This window comes from Siniperca chuatsi, linkage group LG16, assembly GCF_020085105.1.
Source record: "Siniperca chuatsi isolate FFG_IHB_CAS linkage group LG16, ASM2008510v1, whole genome shotgun sequence".
NCBI lineage: Eukaryota > Metazoa > Chordata > Actinopteri > Centrarchiformes > Sinipercidae > Siniperca > Siniperca chuatsi.
This window is the reverse complement of record NC_058057.1, coordinates 20,573,862-20,590,387: the sequence shown is the minus strand read 5'-3', so window position 1 is coordinate 20,590,387 and position 16,526 is coordinate 20,573,862. Positions and strand designations below refer to the sequence as shown.

At 37.9% G+C, this 16,526-nt stretch overlaps 1 protein-coding gene across 10 annotated transcripts in view; it reads right to left on the bottom strand.

The window, feature by feature from the left end:
- The window catches only part of lama2 (laminin, alpha 2), a 189,922-nt gene that overhangs the window by 68,927 nt on the left and 104,469 nt on the right, over positions 1 to 16,526 (bottom strand). For 8 of the 10 annotated variants that reach the window (XM_044168817.1, XM_044168814.1, XM_044168815.1 and 5 more), the window contains 6 exons: positions 14,355 to 14,566; positions 8,259 to 8,365; positions 7,106 to 7,378; positions 5,843 to 6,023; positions 2,457 to 2,593; positions 283 to 414 (listed from right to left, as the gene is read on the bottom strand). In XM_044168817.1, the coding sequence (XP_044024752.1) occupies positions 283 to 414; positions 2,457 to 2,593; positions 5,843 to 6,023; positions 7,106 to 7,378; positions 8,259 to 8,365; positions 14,355 to 14,566 (1,042 nt within the window). The remainder of the gene's footprint in view (positions 1 to 282; positions 415 to 2,456; positions 2,594 to 5,842; positions 6,024 to 7,105; positions 7,379 to 8,258; positions 8,366 to 14,354; positions 14,567 to 16,526) is intronic. The other 2 variants (XM_044168824.1, XM_044168823.1) reach the window with 1 other exon arrangement.

The following is a 16,526-nucleotide window of genomic DNA, read 5'->3' as shown; positions in this document are numbered from 1 at the left end:
GTCTAAAGAAAACACCTGGTGTGATGACACTATGAGGCTTCTCATCAATGAGGCAGGGAACACATCCTTTTATTGAGGCTTTTTATGCTCATTAAATCCACACTGTTATGTCTATGAAAATCTCTCTCCCTTGTGCTTGTCGAGTCACACAGACTTTCAACCCTCAATGATGGAATCCCATCAGCGATTCTCTCCAGTGCCTCCTCTCTTATCTCAATAAAAATAAAAGCACACTTTATGATAATAATAGTAATATTAGCAGTGTTGATATGGATCATTCACCTGAGGAAAGTCTCTGTATCCAATTTGACATTCATTGCATTTCTCTCCTCTGAAGGAGTCGCGACAGAAGCAGCAGCCTGTGTTGACGTTACACTGCTGGGTGACTGAGCCGATCACACTGCAGCCACACTCCTGCAAACACAAAGACAGATTATTTTTGTTGCTGTTATTGGTCTTAATGTTTAACAATGAACTTTATTCAGACATTAGAACATCAAGCAGAAACTATTTTTTTATCAAGTGCAACGCAAACATTTGTCTTGGTGCCTTAGTGCAAACAGTCAACCTAGAGACCTACTAAGACACACAAATGTGAAATTTTATTTCACTTCAGTGAGGTAAAAGATGAGTTTGAGTGAAATCACTTTAAAAACTCCACCTGTTAACACCAAAGTGTAGCAGCAGCATCACTTTCTTACTAAAAGCAATCGCTGAACAACATTGGATGTTATTACAATTGACAAATGTCTCAGTTAAAAAATCAAAAAAACATAAAAATAGATGATTGTTATGTGTGCTGAGAGACAAAAGCTGCACAATCGTAAGCTGAAAAGTTGTAAATGGCTATCTGGTGAAATTAGAACAACTGTGGTTGAATCAAGATCTTCAGTGTTGAATTAACTCTGCTGGTGTAGGCTGATATAAACAGTGAACAAAGTGTTAGCCCTTACAGGTGATTTTCAACTAACTCTTGACCCAAAGCAACAGTCTTTCACTGTTATTGAAGGAATGATTTTAACACTAAAGAATTTGCTGTGTGTATCTATTTTCTAGTTCTAGTTAGTTAGTTATTTATTTTGTTGTACTGTTGCACTGACTCTTCTGTTCTATGTTGTAACTTTCTGCTTTGCTGTTTTACTTTGTTCTGTTGTCTTTGGTACCTTCTTATGTTTGTTTGGTACCACTAACATCTGTTGCATCTCTCTTTGTTGCCTTGATGTACTCTTCTGGATCAATCTGTTGTTAAACTGAGACCTACAGTACTTTCATGTCCATAGTCAATAGTCTACTGCTACTTCTAATAGTTTACTGTTATTGCTGCCTCCCAGCCCTTTGGTGAGATAGTTTCAGTGCAGAACAATTATGTTTTAAACACTTTGAACAAAGTCGTGTTTCGTGTTACAAAACAGAGAAGCAGAGGAAATGGGAATGATAGAGTCAGAAAGAAAGGTGATAAAGAGGAGGGAATACAGAGAAAAGGCTGTGTGAACAAGCAGTGTGATAATAAGAGAACAGAGTATGGGAGGAAAGAGAGGAAGCACACAGAAAAGAGTGGAGGAAGGAAAATAAGAAAGGGAGAGCAGGTAAAATGGAGCTAAAAAGAAGAGAACTATGGAGAAAGGCATTGAGATGTAACCGCAAGGATGGTAGTGGAAAAAAAGTGGTAAACGACTGAATTAGAAAAAGGCAAAGTAGACAAAGACTTATAAAGACTTAGGGGCGGCTTTGGCTTAGTGGTAGAGCGGGTCATCCACCAATCTGAAGGTCCCAGGTTCCCCAAGTCCACATGTCTTGGGCAAGACACTGAACCCCAAATTGCCTTCGGTGTGCGAGTATGTGTGAATGATTAATTAGTTTCTTTGTACTGATGAGCAGTTCTGCCATCAGTGTATGAATGTGTGTGAATGGGGTGAATGCGATATGTAGTGTGTGGTCAGAAGACTAGAAAGGCACTATACAAGTACAGTCCATTTATACATTTACAAATTGTAAATAAAACTAGAATACTCTGTGATTTCCTTTGATTATATTTATACTATTACTATGCACTTATTGGGGTTATGTGGCAATTTATTATTTAGACTAATATATTGAGTATGCACAAACATAGTCTATGTTGATTAATATATTCCAGTATTTTGCTACTAACATTATTAGAAATGAGAAACTTAAGGATTTATTCATCATCACTGACAGGGTTCAAATAATTTCTTAATACTGGAAAGTAAAATTACTCAGAAAGATTCAGTAAGCTTTTGTTTTTCATCGTCTCCAAAACAAAACATTTGTTAAAATGACAAGTGGACCGATCATTAATCTTTCTTATATAGCACTTGCCTAATTTTTGTGCCATTCCTCCAGTGTGTTTGCTAAGCCTCTCCAGATGTTATTACCAGTACTGTAGGTTACACAAATGTTAGCAAATGCCCTTTGCAAAGACAGTTTCAGCCTACCTTGCATCCAGTTACAATATCGTGGCCCCAGTGGTTGGGAGCACAGCGGTCGCACCTCTCACCAATAGTGTTCGGAGAACAGATACACTGTCCTGTGTTGGCATTACAGTTATTCCCCACATGACTGCACTGACAAGCTGTAGGAGAGGAGAGGAAGTACATTTTAAATGGTTTAGAATAAACTTTGAAGACAAATCAGTGGTTTACCTGTAAAAAATACCACTTGAAAGCTGATTGTATTTCTTTTCAGTAATTTATTTCTTCTAGTTCTCAACAATGACAGCATTTCTTTCACAAAATGACATGCTGGCTAGCAGATTCCAAATTGAAACAAAAACAAGGTATCTGGTATTGAGAACAGGAAAGTGGGCTTGCCACATTTTGTTAAAAACTAGAGGTAAACACTTTGGTGCATCTAGTTGGACTATTATGAATTTGTGAAATAGAGAAACATTGTCTTTATCAAACTGTTATTTGACACCTTCCACAAAAGTAAAAGTGAAAGAGAAAATGTTTATTAGATTTATTTATGTATTTGACAGGGACAGGGCATTGCACCTTAGCTTCACCAGAGTTACCTATAAGCTAATTTACATCTGGAGTCCCTGGGCAGGAAGGAAGGGTAATTTATTGAGTTATTGCATACAGATTGACTTGTTTATAGTAACACCCATAATCCCCCCGTGTCATTCATTTCAATTTATCCGCCTCCAATTAACTTAATCACCACCATTCCCCAGAAAACACAATTGCCATTGCCACAGGACTCTCTTTCCCACAGTGTAAAGTACGCTGGTTAAGCTGAAATGTTAATGCTCATGAAATGTGAAGTCATCTTTACAGGAGAGGTGCATTATTTTGTTAATTTTTCCATCAATTGAATGAAGTTTCCTGAAATGTAATGGAATGGCACCTGATTAATTCGTGTAAGTCGTATTTGTATTCTGACTTGCCTGCAGTACATTTCCTGGAACATTAAACACAATCCAGCATATTATTTTTGTAACCTGACCGCTGCACTGTGGTAGTGATCTTCAGGTTAATCAAAACTATTAATTCCCACTCCTATCTTGTCTTTCTCCTGTATGACCAGCCTTCCTGGCTAACTTATTATTGTTCTTCTTGGCGGTCAAAAGTAGTTGGCATCAATAATATATTGCATAAGGAGATTTGTGGGAAAAGCTATTCATAGTCGTACTTGGGGTGCGTGGATGCTTAATCCTCATTTTGGGCAGCACAAATTTGCTGTACCTGCTGCCTGAGTTGCCAAGTTTTTAGGGCATATGATTTAATAATTTGAACATATTCCCTTATAAAAAGACCGGTCTGGAATAGAAATTTTAAAAATGAAAGTATTTTCAGATGTAACACACCCTCCAACAATAGGGAAAATCCTCAGCTCTTGCAACAAACAGCTAACAGCTAATAGCTTTCAGATGTACACTTTTTGATCAGTTCACAACTGATACATCTGATTGATAGTGTTCCATTGTGTTTTTTTCTTTTTTGTCAGCTAACAATAACAACAACTACTGCTCTGAAACGATAATCACGTCTGACTTGTAGACTAGAGTACCTACAGTATCTATTAGAGACTAGCATTAGTCTAAGCTAGGAGTTGTATGTTAAAGTGAGCTTACTGTATGTAACTTAAAACAGCAATACCTATATAAAGTTAGCTAACATTAGCCACCATACACTACTGCTCATACCAGACCAAGTAAGGCTGTAGCAGCAAAATCTCTTGAGTGTATTGAATTGAGCAAGGGTTATTGAATGCAACTTTTCATTTATAAGAGAAAGAATGTGGCATTTATGCATTTAAATGCATTTGAATGAAAATTATTAAACAGTACTGTCAATTTAGAGTGCAGCCTCTTACTGCATTTCACATATTTGCAAGAATAATTCCATCTCCACTTCCAAAACATCCAATACCAGCGTGCTACAAGTTTCAATCAGTGACATGCTGTACAATTTGGGCAAACCTTGACCTTTAATTTGACGTGTAAACACAGACATCCCTGCTGATTTAACTTTGAATCACCATTACTGGAAGAAGGGTTTTTAGAAAAACTGTGGAAATTGAATTAGACGGAAAGTTCATAGTTCTACATTGATTATGATAACAGGATGGTAATTATAGAAAGAAAGTGTCAATGTCAATAAATAGAAATCTGAAAACAAAATGAGCAATTCCCTGCTGTAAACTGAAGATAATTGCAAACAGGCACTCTGAGAGACACAAGCTGTTTTGTACAGGTATCTCATACCCTTTGTTTTACTACCAAGCATTTATTGATGAGCCTCATGTTTGTTAGAAGGGATTTCCCTGTAAATTTGACAAAATTTGATTTGATTCATTTAAATGATCTTTTTCTTAAACATTCTTCACATACAGTATAATGATCAGCTGTTTTGCTTGTTCCCCAGCCAAGACGAATAAGAGATGTGTTAGCTCCATAATTTATTGGTCATATCATTAATATTCTGTGTGTTCAACCTTCAAAGATGTTCATATCAATCAGCAGCTAGTTTCTCTTGGCAACATTTTATCCTTCCACTGTCTCGTAGACACAGTATTTGGTCTTGATTCTCTAATTTGACCTCAGTCCTTCCTTCCCTCCCTCCTTCCTTCAGTCTTTGATTTGTTCCTTCCATCATCTAAATACATATGCATGTATGGATCGGTGCTTTCTTTGATGTAGCTATAGCTTTTGCCAAGATGCATGTTTCAAAACCCTGGGGGAAACTGTATAAGTATTTATAAAACGTGGTGTAATGTCAAAAATACATGTTCATCAATTCTGCGAGTCTGATTTTTATAATATAGGAAATTTGTGGTTTCTGCAGGAATCTGATGATATTTCAAACTACAAGTTATTTATTGTGAAGTTACAGTTTAGATACAAAGTGTATTATGTCCATGTGAAACTGGAACAGGAAGAAATGCCTACACTGACAAAGTACTGTATTTCTGAATACAAAGCAGAACTAATTTAACTAAAGCCAGCGGCTCACATTCATAACATTTTTGGCCATGTTTTGCTTTGATGATGTTTAGCTTTGTCCTGCTTGTGAGAAAAAAGATTTTGCTTTGCAATTAATTATAAATATAAATATAAAATGCATTTTTGACACTAACTTTTTCAATGGAATTTCTTTGCAATTTTACTTCAAACTTTAAATTAAAAAGAAAGAAGAACAGAGCAGCAGTTTAATAATTTTGTATTTTGCAACTGCTGACATTACTTTCATTGCAAATTACAGTATAAATACAGGGCTTCCAATGGATTGAGCTATACTTTTGTTCTGTGGGCTGATATCAGGGTTAGCCCACTTTTTAAAAGAAACACTCGCCATTCTACCCCACTGTCTATGCTTACGTGTGCAGCCGCCCTCCTGGAAGTTGAAAAATCCTTGTGAGCAACGGTCACATTTGGGTCCGCTGACGCCTGGCTGACACCGACACTGACCGGTTTCATCACAGTCAAACGACTTAGAACCAAACGAGTTACAGTGACAGGGGACACACACTCCACCTGTGGTAATGCCGTGGGTCTGAGGCTGGAGAAACACAAAAACAGACAAGGACAAAGGCGTTGTAAATGGACTTGAGAATAGGTAGCGGAATTAGGGATAAGACAAGTTGCAGACACACTCAAGCAACTTAGAGACAAGGATGTTATAATAACATGAGATGCAAGACTTGTTTCTGAAGACTGAATGAAAAAGAAGAGCAAAAAAATAAAGATTTTGTATTTGTGAAGATTTCCAATCTTTTCAAGATTTTTCAGTATTTTTAAGGTATTATTCTGGGATAAAGAGAGAACATGAAAGATGACTTGACTGAATTTTTTATTGTATTTGTCTTCAGTTTAGAAGCCAGCTAAAAACTGGGGGCTTTGAAAGCTGACACTCTCCATGTTGCTGCTAAGGAAAATAAAACACAATGGCATGCATGTTGGTTAATTCAGACCGGACCCAGACATTCTCAAACTGCCCCTTAAGCTACAGTACGCCAGCTGAGACAATTTTAACAAATCTTCTGAAATGTTGCCTGAAAGGAATATCTGAATTCTGTGCAGTTCAGATGAAAATGAACAAAAATAACTCAACTTCCTGAATGCATAATGTGGCTACCTAAAAAAAAATCATGAACATCATGATTTGCCTAAAAATATATATGACATTTACAACGCCTATTTTGCAATGACAAACATGAATTACTTAAAGAGGTGACATTTTCTGATGTCTCATTTGCACGATAGTATTAAAATGTGTTAAAGATTGCTCATTTTGTGTATGTTTCCCAGCATAATGCACTCCAGACCTTGCATTAGTGCTTACACTCAGCAGCATCTTGAAATGGAAATGTCTTTCACAGAAAAACACAGAAACAGCCATGCCAGTAGTACAACCGTTACATAGAACACACCTCCCTTTCCATGCAATGTTTCAAAATTGTGGGCCTCAAACCATCACATCCACAAACACAAAGAGTGTAATGCTTGACACACATGTAAAATGTGTTTTAAACTTGTTCTTAAACACAAATGTCTGTGCATCTATAATATTTTTGCACACCAGGTAAACACTCCCATGCTACTTAAAACACACCACTGTCATCCACATGCAGCGTGTGTTACCCCTGTCTTAGGCCTGTATGCCCCCCTTGGACAACCCCCCGTGCGGGACGACCCCCCCCATCTCTGCTGCACGGCTTCCATGGGAAGGCGCTCCACCGGCCTCCGTGTCTCCCGCCTCTCGTAACCCTGGCGACGCAAATCGCAGCGCCGGCCCACAAAACCGGGGCGACAGATGCAGCGGCCCTCGACATCACAGCGCTGAGAAATGGAGCCGTGAGGGCTGCAGCGACAGGGCATACACTCCTGACGCTCAGCATCCCACCAGCAGTTAGGCTGGACCAATGACAACGCAGAGGGGTGGAGGGGGTACAGACAGGGGACCAATGAGAATGAGTGAGTGGGACAAATAAAAACAACAAACTGAAAGTACAAGAAGTGAAAAAAGTAAAAGTTAAAAAAAGAAAAACATCAAAATGTGTCTTTTGTGGAGAAAAATTATTCATCATCACTATGATAATCATTGTTATATTGTTACACTTATAGTTATGTTAATAATAAAATAACCAAAAACGTACACCAGAAAAGATAAAGCACTTGACTATGAATAAGTTTACATATTAAAAAATAACAACCGTTTTGTGTGAAATATTAACATAATGTTGCATCTTCTTTGTCCTGCAGAAACTATATATGTTTGGATTGACCTATCATGGCTTGATAGCTGACAGAGCAAAAACTCAGGTGCAGGTAAATTAAAAAATATACATAGATTGATTTCTGCAGGATACTGATGACTTTCAAGGAGTTAGAGATCTCTACATTCCCTTAATTCCTTATATTACCTCATTTATAGTACAATAGTACATATTAATAGTGAATTACAATTTGAAGGAACATAAATCAGCCTTTGACCTACCACGTACCCATCACATTGCTGGTAAACTAAAAAACACATTTGATGTAAAGTGATGAGAAAAAAAACTGTAAGACAAATAAAAGCATCATCACAGTAGATGTAATTGGGGTTAAAACACTCAAGACCACAAGCAGTCCATTACACACATGATTTTGGCAGATTACAACAAGAAAAAGGAGTAGAATTAGTGCCACCAATGGTGGTGAAAAATAAATGAATAAAACGTCTACACAGGAATGGCGCAGACACATATTGGCAGTATCTGTAAAGATTATTGGCATCTGTCAAAATACTTACCATGCACTCGTCACACTGTCGTCCAACCACATTTCCTCTGCACTGGCACTGTCCAGTCTCCTTATTGCAGACCTCAGATACAGAGCCATTAGTATGGCACTGACAGGCTGCAAGAGAGAAGGGGAGAGGAGAGGGAGGGATTGGAAAACAGCATATTTTATGTCAATTATCATTTCCTAATGGCAGAATTTCTACATGAGAACATATAATTACACATATTAGTTTAACAATAACAAGTTGGTGAGTGTGTTTACTTCACACTACAGTAACCTGGATAAGAGCTCAAATCCAGCTTAAGGTCTTCTTAAGGATTAGCTGTCGATATGCACTTTAATATCCTGCTGACTGCACTTTAGAAAAAATCTTCTCTTCTCCCAAATAGATTCTTCCGTCTAGTGGGCTGACTTAGTTTTGCTAGATTATGTTTTCTATATAAAAACACACAGTATGAGCCTAAATGACAAAGCAAGGCTGCAAGAGAAAATCACATTTTCATTCATTTGAGAATGTAGATTCGCCGTGTTTGCTCTGATGAAAATCTGGTGTTGAGTGTGCACACCTGTGCACAGGAAAAACAAAAGAGTAAAAACTAGAATTACCGCCCCGCAGTTGTATGCCCCCGTTGTTTGCAGTCACATGATTCCGATGACGCTCGCAATTCAGAATGAGGCAGGAAGTGAAAGCCTGTACTGTGCTAGTTATTGTTTACTCATTGTGTTGCCCCAGTCAACATGTGTTGAAATCTGGAATTGCCCAATTTATTCTTAAGTTATGGCTAAAAACCCATTTTGAGGTCACAATGACCTTTGAGTCAAAAGTATTCAGTGTCCGACCAACTGTGAAATATGTTCACAATCTCCCCTTCTGTTCCTAAGAAGGTGTTAAATAACGGCCAAAAAAGTGTTTTTCCAGGACATCATGATGTCACAGTGAAGTTAACCTTTGACCTTTTGGGTAAAAAATGTCATCACTTTATCATTGTATCCCATTAAACATCTGTGTGAAATTCTGTCATACTTACCACATCAATTCTTGAGTTATGGCCAAAAATGTGTTTGTTAAGGTCATTTTGAGGTCACAGTGACCTTTAAGTCAAAACTGTCACCAATTCATTGTCCAACCAACTGTGAAATATCGTCATAATTTCTTGAGATATGGCCAGAAATGTATTTTGTGAGGTGTGACCTTGACCTTTGACAACCAAATTCTAAATCAGTTCATCCTTGTTTTTGCCAAATTTGAAGAAATTCCCTCAAGGCGTTCCTGAGATATCGCGTTCATGAGAATATGACTGACAGACAACCCGAAAACATAATAACAAAAAGCAGCTAGTGAGTCCTCCATCTAGGCAAAGCTGCAATCACCATCAGTGAACCTCTTCACCACCTTCAATTCAACCAAACACTGACAACAAGATATTTAGGTCTTAAATGTTCACTGATGTATAAATCGACACTTTTGGTTAAGAAGACGAAGATGCAATACGATACAATGGAGGAAGCACTACTGGAATCTGACTAATTTAACACAAAGCAGGTGCTCCTGATGCATGGGTAGGCTAAATACTGTCAACAAGAAACAGTGAACAGTGTTGAGTAATTTAAAAAAATGTACCTTGTTTTGGGGCGCCCTGTGGCTTACGGACGCTGACCATGAACCACAATGTCCCCAGTTCAAGTCCGGCTGGGGACATTTGTTGCATCTCTCTCTCCCTCATTTCCAGTCATGGCTCTACTGTCAATAATAAAAGGCTACAAAAAACACAATACCCTCAAATTGACCCTGTTTTCGCTGATTAAAATCTAGTGTTAAGTACCAGCACTGGCAGAAAAGAAAAACTTGTGAAATTGAAAAACAATAAAGGAAGCATTACATGGATCGGACAGAGATGAAACGCAAAGAAGGGACTCCTGATGCACAGGGCAGCTAAAAACTGTCCACAAAAAAAAGGAATAAATTGCTATAAAAAGTCAAGGTACACTACTTATTGAACCAGTCTTCTTATTGAACCAGTCAAAACAAAGCAGTTTGCATTGAATTTTTGGGCGAGTTCATTCCCTTTCTTAATGGTAGTACATTCACTGAAACTTTATAAACCATAAGATTCTCATCTCTGCCTCGTGCCTCATTTTCTGGCATTGAAAATGATTGCATAATATTTAGTTCATGGCCTTTGTCATGTATGTGCAGTTTTTATACTTCCTAAATGGGTTAGTTACAGAAATGTCAATACTCATTCCCACAGACGACTTTTCACATCTCTCTCTCTCTCTGAGATACTTTGAATGACTTCAGCTTTATTTATTTAACTTTGTGTGTTTAAATCCTACTAGGGAAAAAAAAGACACACCCACACACGCCAATCAACCCATTAGATATAAAATTAAAAGCTTGAACATCACAGCTTCCATCTGGTGGATGGGCTGTCAGAAGCACACACGCATACACACAAATAGGTACACAAAAACGCACACACCTCAGGAAATTAGAAAGGCCTATCACATCACATAGAGACCCATGCACACTCGTAGCCTGTTTTACCTCCTGCCATTCGTTACTGTTAGATGTAAAAGAGACAAAAGGACAGCCCTGAGTGTGAGATGAGAAAGTGAGAAAGAGGGGGGTACAACAGTCACACTACACACACACACTGAAATATGCAGAAACACACATGGTACACAATATACATTGTTTTGTGCTTCACACACAAATGCAGAGAGGCACGCATGCCCTCCTACTCACGCCTACTCTCTCTCTCTCTCTCTCTCTCTCTCTCTCTCTCTCTCTCTCTCTCTCACACACACGCCTAATTTCACATACAAGAAAACATGCACATATACGTTCGTCTCAGTTTCACACACTCTCTCTCACACAAAGTCTCTCACCCCCCCTAACATCACCCATTGGGGACCATCTGGACTCCGTTCTGTCAGTCGCTACAATGCGGGCCTTGTTGTGGGATAAAATGTTGCTTTTTGTTGTGTTTTTTATTTTCAGTTCTGGCCTTGATGGTGAAGATAATTTTTTTCAACTTGAAATACATTATGGTCTACCAAGCAATCTGTCATATAAGCAAACTGTAGGAGTAGCTATTGTGCATCTATTCTATATCATTAGCACTACAATGGTGCGTTGGTGAGATGTCCAGGCGTTATACAATCTATAAATTATACATGCAGTACATACCAATTGAAAATTGATCCCACACTCAAGGTAAACAAGTAAAAGTGGAAGTTTTCTGTTATAAGCATGCTGTTGAGATGTGGCGTTGAGGCCAAAATGACAGAGCCGTAACATTGTGTAATAAATGCATTAAAACATCAATTGTATGCTTGATATAAATTTCCTGTTTGTTTGGCCACTGTAGCACAAAATAGCTTTGTGTAATATAATTAGTTATGTATGTATTCGGACTAACCGATGTTTGAGTTGTGTCAAATGCTCATGTTTGTGGTTTTGGAAAGGGAAAAAAAAAGTCACCACCCTGCAATCTAACTAAGATGCAAGGAGTCTCTGTCTGTATGTATGTCTGTCCTTTGATTTTCTCGACAACCGTTCATCCGATCAACTTCACACTTGGCGGGTGTATTGCTGAGGACCCAAGGAAGTGCAGTGTCGAGTGTCAAATAGTTTGAATGAGTGGTTCTTGAGAAAGCTGAGAAACATCGTCCTGCAGAGCCGGAGAGCCCCTGCAGTTCTAGACGCGGCAATTCCAGACCCATAGTCTTAGACATACACATGCACGACTACATTATACCCAGAGTCATGTTTAGGGTTAACCCTCTCGCTCTCTCTCAACGGTGCTGGTTATACCTAACAAGGCTACAGCTAATTTGAGTTTTAATGTTAATGTTTTGATAAACCTACGCAGTGGTTAACTTAATGTTATTAAGCCAATTTTAGCTAGCTACCTTCAGAGAATAATGTCAGCCTGTGCTTTGTAACGCCCTGGGAACAAGCTAAAACTTTGTGTAGCTGGCTAGCTTCAGCATGAATTCTATCAACAGTAATGATATAGGTCAATGATATTAAGAAAGTTGCAAGCAGCAATACCGGAGGCCAAGCAATCAACCCGTTCCGAACCCGCATGTTTTGAATGGGCACTGGACTAGTTTATCTAAGGTATGATCATAAAAAGATGAGCAGTTTGTACTGTAAATGACAAATGATTACATATTGAATTACTACACATCCACTTTGTTCCAGTGACTGGACAAATGTGTGAGAGTGCAATTCACAGATTTTTTCAACAACTTGCAAATTTTTACGATGTGAAAAATGATTAGGAGGAGGAGGAGTTAAGGAGTTAATGGTCTTAAATTTTTTCCTCAAACAAATTGCTTTGTGGTCAAGTTTGCTTGCAAAATCAAACCATTCTCCATTCCCCGACTGACACCCAAAATGGCTGCAGCAAAAATGGCCGCACATGGGAACTCTGACATCAAAAGAAAAAGTAAAAGATTTTTACAGTCTAATAGTGCACAGATGGACTTGGCCTGAACTCTCCTGCTCCACTCAATAAAATTCATTAAGACTGGGAGCGATAGGGAGAGCAATGCAGACAGAGAGAGAGAGAGAGAGAGAGAGACTGACAGAGGCAGAGAGAGAGAGAGTTGTTGTGTTTTAATAATTCTTGGTGAACATTCGTACAGGATCAATAACAACCCTCAAACTCCCAGACACAAGCAGCCGATCAGAACTGTAGGAGGGCAATAGATCACGCTGATTAATCAATAACCATTTAGCTGGGTGGAGAGGGGAAACAACTACAGAACAATGAACAACATCAAATACACATTAATACCCACTGTCAGCCTGTCTACCTTCTTCTGTGCTCATCTGACGGTTTTATCTGTCTATTTATTGGCCTTCCTGTCTATCATTCTAAGTGAGGTTTCTATATGTTAATCTGTCTTTCTGCCTGTCTTGCTGCCAGTGCCACTGTTTTCGTCAAAAGCTCAGTGCACACTGCACAGTCACACACAAATACATACACCACACATTCCAGATGGTGTACTATCTACTCAATGTTTTAGTGAAAAGATTAAAGGTATCATTTAGCTAAAATTGAGTTTCATAGAGGAAATACTACTCTTCAGTGTAACACCCCTGCTGAGACACTGAAGCTACAATATTGGCTTTTTTGTAATTATTGTTTGGAAAAGTAGATGTTTTCTCTTTTAAAGTCCCTACGTGTGGAATTGTTTTTTAAATCTGATTACAGCACCTTAAAGTCATTCTGATGGCATACTGTTTGTAGACAATATCAAGACAAACTGGTTCAATCAATATGTTGCTTTTACACAATTTGTTCTCAGTGTCCAGGGTCGGCCAGTGGGGATGGAAGGTAGGGGCATGGAGTGTTTTTTTTGACACTACCACTGCGACTCATTACCACTGCGTAGTACATTTTCCAATCTTACAAATAGGGGCATAATTAACATTATGACAGTGATCCCAAAACCTCATATAGTAAAATATCTGTATTTTTAGAACGTAACAAAGATACCATCATACTGCACTTTAAAGCAAGCCCGTGTAACTTTCACTGAACAGCGGCCACTGTGGCCTTTTGTACAGAAATACACAATAATGAATAATAAAGTCAACGAACTAACACAATAATGTCAGTTACACAGCAATATGGATCAAAAGCTTGCTAACAATAGCCACCATAAACTAGTGTTCATACTAGAGTAGTAAGGCTGTAGCAGCAAAATCACTGAATGTATTGAACTGAGCAAGGGTGTGTTTTATTGCTTCAACTTTTAATTTTTAAAATAATGAATGTGCCATTTATTTAATTAAAAAGTAACATAGTACCACTTTAAAATAAGTATAATATATGGGCCGAAAATGTACTGTACAACTAATATTAATATTAATTTATTTATATTAATATTAAAATATTTTATTACTTATCACGTTACATTTTCATTATGGATTTGTTTATTACTTCCACAATTATTAGTTTTATGGACTAACTGTAGCTTTCAACAGTGAATCAAAAACCACAGCAGCAAATCAAAGCTCCTGAAAGATTTACATTTCTTTCTTTGTGTATTTTTAATGTTTGTTGTTAGTCGGTTTACTTACGTTGGCAGTTTTTTGCTGTGATGGCGTCTCCATAGTAACCTTCAGCGCAACTGTCGCAAGTTGCGCTGCCATAGCCTTGGCGACAGCGCAGACACTGGCCTGTGATTGGATCACAGCTGCCAGGTATGGATAGGTCCAGGTTGCCATGGCAATCACAGGGCTGGCAGGACTTCCCTGGCACAGTGGGCTGGCCGTAGTATCCATTGGAACATCTAGGAAGCAGCCGAGAGATACAGAAACAGTGTGATAATGCTGTTTTGTATTGGATGTACTGTAAACATGATCTGCTGCCTGGGAACAAGTGTTCAACAGTTAATAAAAAAGAAGATATGTTGGAATATTTTGAGGGTTCAAGTATTTCCTATTTGGCATCACAAATTGCATAAGCATATCAACACAGGTAGCAAATATGCTAGTGAATCCTGCAAAGATTCTGCTACATAAAAGGTCTGTGCAGGTTTTTCCCCAGGATTTTTCTAGTTTCTGACTTTGGCGACTCCTAGTGGTATTTCTTATTTTTTATTTATTGGTTTATTTAACAGGGGCAGTGCACATTAACATTGCTATAAAAGCGCCAGAGTTAGCCAAAAAGCTGTTTTTCATCTGTCCCTGGAAAGAGGTTACAAAGTTGCCCTGCTCTGCCGCCACCTTGAAAGCATCAAAAAGACACTAATCTGATAAAATACAGTGTCTCCTTTTTTACAAACAAAAACGTATGCCATCGGTATAATCTGAAAGATGCTATAATTACATACAATTCTACATATAGCTTTAAAGTACCTCAACAATTTATCACTATCCCACCTGGTCTACTTTCAAGTTGTAGCAACAAGATGTCATATTCTCATTCTCAGAATACAATTTTAGTTTGGAATAATAATAATAATAATAATAAGAGCAGGTAGTGCAAAAACATCTCTTGAAAATACAGTTTTGCTCTGCTTTCATGCAGCAAATAATACTTCTCAGCTTTGAGGTCTGCAAGAAAATATGCAGTGGCTCACCTTGTCTTCTTTCTTTTCTATCTAACAACTACAGAAAACAATTCAGAATTCAGTAGGTAAATATTATCAAAAATATTGTTTACCTCAGTTTCTAGCTTGTGTGACAAGAACGTACCTATCTCCAAATGCAAGATCACTAATTACAGCAGATCTCATCCCACAAGAGCTGGCAACCAATATCCAGTCACAAAATAAACAAGCAATAAAGCTCATCTAGCTGAGTCCATTGTAAGTATCGGCATCATTATGGGTGTGTCTTTGACCTGTGAGACTCCTCGGCTGAAGATACCTGTTGTATAATTCATATTAAACATGAACTCACATCACGTACACACACAGACAGACAGACATTAACTCATAGATATACACACAAAGAGCTAGAGGGCAACGGAGCCAAAGCAAACATCAACAGATATGAAATGAAAGTTTATAAAAAATAAGCTGTTAGGGCAGTTAGCTCCAAAACAGCAGACTGCCCATAAAAGTATTCATATAACTGAACTACTGTTATTAACCTAAAGCAAGAAATATCTAAATGCCATTCCTGCTAATAATAATAATAATAATACAAAATCAATGTGATGCAATAATATATATGTCTTTTAGCAGTTATTGTTTCTGTTCAAAGATTTATATCTAGAAAGGTATGATTGATATATTTGTGGTGTCCTTGGAATATGGAGCCAGGACAGCAACTTTAAAATCTTGCATCAAAAATAAAATTTGGCATTGAAAACAAAACCTGAACTGAAAATGGAAACATTGGCATTTTAACATTAGTATTGGAAAAAGTTGTGTTGGCACTGAAACTAGTATTGGCACAGAAAAATGTTTCAATTTGAAAAATAAAACAGGCATTAAAAATTATTTCATTTTATTTGGAAACGTTTGCATTTTGATGTGTTTTTCAATGACATTCATGTAACTCTTTTTTCAGTGACAGTTTTTTTTATGCTGTCAGTTTTTTTTTCTCATCCACTCCGAAGCCTCTGGCATTACCGCAAACTTATGGCAATGGAGAGTTCACCAGGAACTCTCAAACAGCAAGTATCGCCGTAGATGTGCGGTTACTGTCAGGAGGATTGGCTCCATATTAGAAGGCAATAACATAACTGGGATACTGTCTGGCAAATAAAAAATAAAATAGTTTAGATTCTTTTATGTCGTC